At 47.2% G+C, this 7,924-nt stretch overlaps 1 protein-coding gene across 1 annotated transcript in view; it reads left to right on the top strand.

Moving 5' to 3' along the window:
* The first annotated feature begins 786 nt into the window (after positions 1-786).
* Positions 787-7,924, top strand: part of TMEM192 (transmembrane protein 192) — a 925,211-nt gene continuing 918,073 nt past the window's right edge. The window contains exon 1 of the mRNA XM_069631380.1: positions 787-897. Within this exon, the coding sequence (XP_069487481.1) occupies positions 883-897 (15 nt within the window). The 5' untranslated portion in view covers positions 787-882. The remainder of the gene's footprint in view (positions 898-7,924) is intronic.

The raw sequence follows: 7,924 nt of genomic DNA, 5'->3' as shown, positions 1-7,924 counted from the left end.
AGACATGCTGGTGAAGATGTGGTTCAGCGACAACAAGGGGAGGGGGTGATTGGAAGCAGGAGTGTACGTAATTCAAGAGAGAGGAGATTGCCGTTTTGGTCAAGGGATTATGACATGTTACATATTCCATAATTGCAGTCAGTCGTGTTATCCTGTTGGTTCCCATACAGTGTATATTACGCATTCATTCTTATAGTAATATCATTCATTAAGTTTTCCACATTTGTAGTAACTTCATAGGTTATGTTAGGTTTAGTTGATCTTAAGTTTTTTATTCCTTTAAAATGTTTAGGGGGGGATGATGTAGTATTTTAAGGTTTGCTTTAACGTGTGAAGGCTCGCGGCTCCCCTAGCTCGCGGCTTCCAGCTAGTATGTGTGTGAGAGAATGCGGAGAGTGGTGACGTCAGCACGGACGGTTGGAATAGGGATGTCGAGTGAGGCTGGAGGTTGCTGTGCGGGGCGCCGGATATATATACATAAAGACATTGTATGCGAATAAAAGAATTAACTCAACTTCCACTGTGCAGTCGCATACTTCAAAGTACGTGCCCCCAATAATCTCTATAGAACTTCAGTTGTCACTATAGTGCCAAAAAAAACACCTCGACCTCGGTTGCATATCAGTTAATCAAGCGCTATCCAGAGATTTACTAAGCAACTGAGTGATTGCGGTGTTGCCTTCACATAACATGCCTGGGCCCCGTCACGCGCATCGTGTGCCACAGGGGGCCGTGGCTTGCAGTGGGGCGGTCACGGGGAGGGACTTGTGAAATGAAAGGAGGCGGGGCAACAGGCGGCAGGCACATCGATCGAGTTCTACTCGCAGGGGGATCTCGCCTGCTTCAGATGGTTGCAGCTGCTTAGCCCGGAGCGTCAGGAGGATGGCAACGCAGCACGTGAGTGCTCTCCTCGCCAGTCATGCCTCTGCCTGCCTTGTGGAAATGCTCTGTGGCCTTAGCAAAGCAATGTATGCAGCCGGGCTCGGGCGGCATAGGTGCTCTATACCGGATTCATCGCATTAGTCCCTTGTTCCTCTCATGCAGAGCACTTTACGGTGCGGGTAGTATGGGCAGGCGTTTGTCTTTGTAGTCACGTGAAGTCGACGTGAGACTGGTGACGCCATCCAAGCGTCGCCACTCTTTCCCCGGACAGCCGGTGAAATGAAAAAATGAAAAGGCGGGTCGATGCGTATTCTAATTTGCCTCAAAGATGACGCGGAAGTGCCGTCCATTTCTTTGCTCAGGAAATAACACCGGCAGATAATAGCTACTTAGCCTCCCAGTGTAAACGGGGGGATCTAATGTTATCTCACTAATACGTGCAGTTTGTTTTTCGTCCATTGCTCTAGGACCGTGTAGTCCTCTTGCGTTTAGGAAGGAAAAGGGAAAATGCTAATAATTAGTTATTTGAGGACATCCTAGAAAAGACCAATAAAGGCAGTTTCAAGATGCTTTTTTCAGTGTTCTGCTTCGTCTGCTATGGCACCCATCCCATTGGGGAAACCTGAGTACTGGGTAAGTACGGAGTAGTGGGGTGTAAGTAGAATGCAAGCATGTTGTCCACATGCAACATACATCCTACCTTCTAGTAGCTACTTAATTTCCTTTTCAAAGTGACTATCGTCAATCATAAGTGTATATTTTACATCCTGTATGCCAGGAAATAAGATGTTGATATAGCACCTTATAGTAAAACAAGCTAGCAATTAAGTGCACCCACCCTCCCCCCAACACACGCACCAGGCCTTTTTATGATACATTTTTTGTTTATAGTTGCCCTCAATGAACACAGGACACTGAAGAGAGATAAAGGTGTTTATTGAGACACCTTGATATGAACGGGGTGGGAAAGGATTTGTCCAGAGCAGGGGGTAGTACTCAGTTCAATTCTTTCACCCCACCCCAGTACAGTTGATTTAACTGCACAGGAAATAAACTGGATTCTATTTACATCCCCTGCCTGCTAGAGTTCCCATGGGCTTGCCTACAGCCAAGGAATTATGCTCTGCAGGTACAGGGATCTGCTGTAAAGGGCCATATGAGGTGCATAATGTTCCAGCATCAGTGAAGATTAAAAATAATCTGAACCGGTATGTTACGGGTGGGATTTTTCGAAAGGGCTAATAAGCCGTGTTCATACAGTGTGCTAGTAATGAGATGGGAGCCGTAATAGTGTATCAGTGGGTGTCTGCTTGTGCTCACGTCATGCAACCCCCCCACCCTCATTTATTCACGTGGTGACGCACAACACTGTTTATTCCTTAAGTGATGTCCACTACAACATTCCTCCTTTACCATAACAAATAACTCAAAATCACACGCATTAACAACTCTCGATAATCAGCAATGCAACATATTCTCAGTTCACAAACAAGTCATCCAACACATAGACCCCCAGATACTTGGCCTTGGTATGGGATACTCTTCACAGATATCTCAACGCAGGCTCAGCCAAGGCAGACAGCACTCCCTTGGACCCTCATTGGTATCAGCTGCTCTCTGTGGTCCTGTGATATGACTCGGGGGGAGAACCTCCTACTGGTTTATTCTCTCATGTCATTGTTTTTTTTTAACTCTTTATTGTTTTCCAACACATAACAAACAACAACCTCCAACATTACAACCACACTGGCACTTCTTGGATTCTGCCCATCTCCATCATCTGTTCCGGCGCTCTCCTGTGACCGTACAAGCCCAGGTCTGCAATCTCCTGTTCCGCTGTCGCCTCGTCATCCCAGTGTCCTTCGTCTCGCGCATTTGGCTTCTCCCCCATTTCTCTCTTCTTACCAGTGGTAGTCCTCGCCTGTATCCGGCTCCCTCTTAGTGTTTGTCCGATCCACTAGGGACTTCTGCACTGTCCACTTCACTCTGTTCGAATAATTCTTGTACCAGGGAGTTCCATGCAAGGATCTTATGTCCGCTCTCTCCATCTCCCCTTTGCAGCGCTTTGGTCCATACCGCTGTCTCCGCTACCAACCATTTCTGTAGGTCTGCCCACCATAATTCAATGTTGGTGTTACACCATTTCAACTATGGCTAGTTAGGCGTAAATGGTCTCTGTGTGGAGCCGTATTACGAGAGAATTTCAAGATGGCCATGAATTGCCATCTCAAGCGTAGTAACAGACTAGTTGCTGCACGCTGCCGGCAGACGCGATCAGCGGATCACATGACGTCACTTAAGGAATGAGGAACACCGCTTCAGTGCGTCGCTTCTGCTGTATGTGACGCTCCGTAAGTTTGTGGGTAATAACTTCCACTCTTGTTGATACTTTAGTGATTTCAACCCTATTCTCTCTTTTCTGACTATATTTATTTCCATTTTGTAGAAATTCGTCACAACCCCTTTTCCTTGCGGCTCACTCTCTTCCCTCTTCTCCGGTTCGTAATCTCCCCTCCAATCTGTGCTCCCCGTTCCAGCCACGGATCAGGAACGGGAAAACCACCCATCGCGAGGAAGTGAGTTCCTTTCGCTATTTCAGACACTTAGCTCTCTCTCTCTTTTTTCCCGTTACTGACTTTCTTTCACGTGCTAGGAACTCCCCGCTCTCCCTCGACCAACATCACTTACCAGATCCCAGGATCAGTCAGCACGGACGACGTAATCCTTGTCAAGTCTGTTTTCAGTAAGTGCTGATCCATTTCATAGGACTCTCTTCTTTAGACATTCCGTACTTTCTGTTACTTACCTGTCCATTTCTTGTCCTATAGGACTCTCACCACTTCCCTCCTGCATCCTCCACCCTGAGAAGAGCCTTTGATCCAGGAGAATATTGCCAGGACGTCCAGGGTTTTTTCCCCCAGAGGGTTTCCCTGGTGTTCGTGTTTCTCTCTCCTTGTTTCCGGTGAACGGGGGGAGCAGAAGCTTCTGGGAGATTCTTGCATTCTGCAGTTGTTGCTCCAGAAAGACTGCTGTCAGGTCAGGTTAGTGCCTATTACTTTATTGACAGTCCAATCTATGAACATCTTTGTAACAATACTTCACTGTCAGTTGATCATAAACGTTACTATTGTAACAGTAAGTGACGCCCGCAAGAAAGAGACAGCCAGAACTGTCGGCTTCAATATGGAGCAGCAAATGCAGCAACTAATGGCTGCCATGCAATCCATGTAATTGGAAATGCAGACTCTTAAGCAAGATAACGCCCAGTTGAGACAACAGATGAACCAAGCATTCTCCGAAACACCCCCAATAGCATTAAGCACGGGCAAGTTTGATGGGGATCGACATAAATTGAAAGAGTTTTTGGATAGTTGTTCAGTTCACTTTTAAGTCCTGATTCTTCCCTACGGATAAGGTGGGTTTCCTCATCTTGCACTTATCAGGCCCAGCTTTAGCGTGGGCTACCCCGTTAGTTACTTCAGGCAACACCATTTTAGATTCTTATCCAGCATTTGTCAACAGTCTGAGAACCATGTTCAGTAGCCAGGAGATTTCAGTGACCAATCAAGAGAAACTTCTAGATCTTCGTCAGGGGAGTAAGGATCTTATGTTTTATATCACCCAATTCAAGCAATTATCCTCTGAAATTGGATGGCCAGATGACGGATTGTTGACTTTATTTCGACATGGTCTCTCGGAGGAACTTAATGATGAGGTTTCTAAGGTTCCACGGCCGGCTAATTTGGCAGACATGATCACCCTCACTATGCAAATTGACTACCGGCTTCAAGAACGGGCTCATAAGAAAAAGAAGCATAAGGGAAGTCGTTCGCAAGTCGATCCACTTCCAAGTGTGAGTAAACCTACTGCAGTCGAAGAACCCATGCAGATTGGCTCAGTCAAAGGACCAATATCTACTGCAGAAAGAGAACGAAGGAAGACCTTAGGACTGTGTATGTATTGTGGCTCTTCCTCTCACATTTTACGCAGTCTCGTCGATCAAGAGTTCCAGTATCGGGAAACGCCAAGTCCCTGCCGTAGAGGGAACAACGGCAGGGAATTATGATCAGGGTTCCCCCCCATTGGCTAGGATTGTCTCTTGAACCTTCCGCCATCAATCAGTGAAACACTTGTGTATAGGCGCATTACAAATGCCATATCATATCCATGATAGTCCTCTCTTTGACCATCAGTTTGCCAGACCGACTGTTACAAGGAATTCCAGCTTTACTTGATTATGGCGCTGCTGGGAATTTTCTGGATGATCAATGGGCAGCCACGAATGGGATAGCTAGAATTCCCAAGTCCTGTTCCACTCCTATTCAAGGAGTTGATGGAAGTCCTTTAGTTTCCGGGCCTATTCGGGAGCAGACCAAACCGGTGACTTGCCTGATTGCTTCACATAAAGAAAGTTTGGTTTTTGACCTGATAAAGGCTGCACATTTCCCAGTGATTCTGGGACTTCCTTGGCTACGCATGCATAATCCTTTTATAAATTGGAAGGCAGGAACTCTTTTCTTGGGTTCTGAATAAGGCATAGAATACTGTTTATCCCAAAATGCTGTAGGAGTTCAGATCCCGTCTGAGATTTCTAACATTCCCGAAGAGTCCTCTAGTATTCTAGTAGGCCTGGCAGATGCTCCTGTTGGTCCCCGACAAATGGGAGCATGTCGTCCGCGTATAATGAAATTTGGTGTATGACTATGTCTATCTCAATCCCAGTTTCTCTATATTTGGCCCCGAGGAAGACTGCCAGCAGTTCAAGGGCTAATATATATATATATATAGCATCGGGGATATCGGACAACCTTGCATTGTGCCTCTATAGATCCTCCAGGCCTCTGAGATAATCCTGCCCATTTTCACTCTTGCCCTGGGATCTTTATATAGCAGCCTTACCCAGCAAAGGAATCCCTCCCCTATCCCAAAGTGGGCGAGGACCCTCAGCAACCAATCCCAATTCACGGAATCGAAAGCTTTGACGGCGTCCAAGGACGCTATGGTGCATTCTCCCCTTCTTCGATTTGTCAGATCTACCACATGGTGAAATCTTCGCAAATTGCACATAGCCCGTTTGTTCCAAATGCACTAGCGTGGGTATTACTTGTTTGAGTCGATTGGCAAGCAGTGCCGATAGGATTTTGGAGTCTTGGTTAATCAGGGAGATCAGCCTATAGGAGGCACAGTCTAGTGGTGGTTTCCCTGGTCTGATGATGGGTAATATTATAGATTCCGTCATGCTGTGTGGTAACTGCCCCTTCTCATATGCCTCTTCATCTACCTTCGTGCCAGGGCGTCCTTATATTTCTTGTAGAATTCGCCGGGAAGCCCATCAGGTCCCAGAGTGTTGCCGGATGGGAGATCAGCGATTACAGATACCAGCTCTTCCACCATGAGGGGGGCCTCAAGTATGTGGGCCTGCTCTTCAATTAGCTTAGGCAGCCTAATCTCGGCCAGGGCATCTGCTATATTGCCCCTTTCTGCCCCCTGGTTTTGGGTATACAACCTATCATAAGATTGTGAGACTGTTTTATTAATGCCTTCCTAGGTCCTGATCTCCTGCCCTGTCTCATCTCTGACTGCACTAATCGGGTCTCTTTTAATCTCCTGCTTGGTGAGCCAAGTTAGGAGCCTGCTGGGTTTATCACCCTCCGCGTGTAGTCTTTGTATATATTTCCCGTAATCTAATCTCCCCAGCCTCTCCCAGACCATGGCACACCCCAATCTCAATGTTACGAGTTTCCCCGATTCTTCCCCCATCATGCCCGCTGGCCATTCAGCTTGTTCTATCTTGCTTTCTATTTCCCCGAGGTCTGCTATGGCCCGTCCCCTGTGTCCCCCTGTTTTTCCAACCGCTGCACCCCTGATCACCACTTTAAAGGCTTCCCAGAGCATTCTGTTACTATCTACACTTCCTGTGTTGTGCTCAAAGTAGTCATCTATCTTGTCTTTGTCTTTTATGTGTTCCCGAAACTCATCTTCTATCAGAGCCTCTGCCCTCAGTCGCCATGCTGTTATAGGGACCTTCCTGTAAGTGTGATCCCACGTTGCTATTACTGGGGCATGATCTAACAATGTTCGTGCTTTGATGTGTATCCCCATGAATTCCCCTAGAGTTTCAGTGCATGTAAGTAATCTATCCGTGTAAATACCCCATGAGGGGCGCTATGATGTGTATACCCTCTCGCTTCTGTGTGTATCTTCCTCCAGACGTCCACCAGTCTCAGCTTCTCCAGGATCATGTGTAAAGCCTTGGCTGGCAGTGCTGGCTTCCTGTATTTGTCATCCGACCTGTCCAGTAGCGGATTCAATATGCGGTTAAAGTCGCCTGCCCAGATGCATGTCGCTTCTCTGTATGGGGCCAGTCTAGTCGCCACGCTCCTGAAGAACTCTGTTGTGTCGTGTCTTGGGGCATGTGTGTTCATTAGGCATATTTCTTTGTTTTCCAGCATTCCTTGGGCTATCACAAGTCTGTCCTCCAAATCACTTTCCTATTTTATAAGCGGGAATGGGACTCCTGGTGCGATCCATGTCAGCACCCCCCTTGCACAGTTGGAATACGTTTAAGCGTACGTTAGGCCGGCCATTTTTTGGCCACTTTAGCTTGCTTCTCCGGTGTTGGGTGAGCTTCCTGCAACATTGCCAATTTAACTTTCATCCTGTTCAGCCAGGTATATACTCTGTCTCTTGACGTAGGCGTTTAGTCCCCTGATGTTCCAGGTTGATATTGCTACCTCTCCCCGGCCCATTTCTTAGTGTGCTCTGTGTCCTGACCTCTCCCATGGGCCCACGCAATCCCCCATGCCTGCCCTCTGTTTCTATGGTCCTTGCCTGTACTGCCTTTCCCTCCCCGTTGGCTTATTCTCTCCTTTCCTTCTGAGTTGGTATCATTCTGTGCTTGTGTGGCCTGGGTCCTCAGTGCGGGGATATGATATTGGTCGTAGCTCATTTGGCTTTCTTCAAGTTCATTGTCAATTGTCCCTTTCCATCTTCTTCTGTGTGTGGTGCGTCCTCCTACACTCGTGCCGTCTGGCAACCAACC

The sequence above is a fragment of the Ambystoma mexicanum genome, chromosome 6q (genome assembly GCF_040938575.1).
Source record: "Ambystoma mexicanum isolate Mex_15411 chromosome 6q, UKY_AmexF1_1, whole genome shotgun sequence".
Classification (NCBI taxonomy): Eukaryota; Metazoa; Chordata; class Amphibia; order Caudata; family Ambystomatidae; genus Ambystoma; species Ambystoma mexicanum.
The sequence above is the reverse complement of the archived record's forward strand: the minus strand, read 5'-3'. Positions and strand labels throughout refer to the sequence as shown.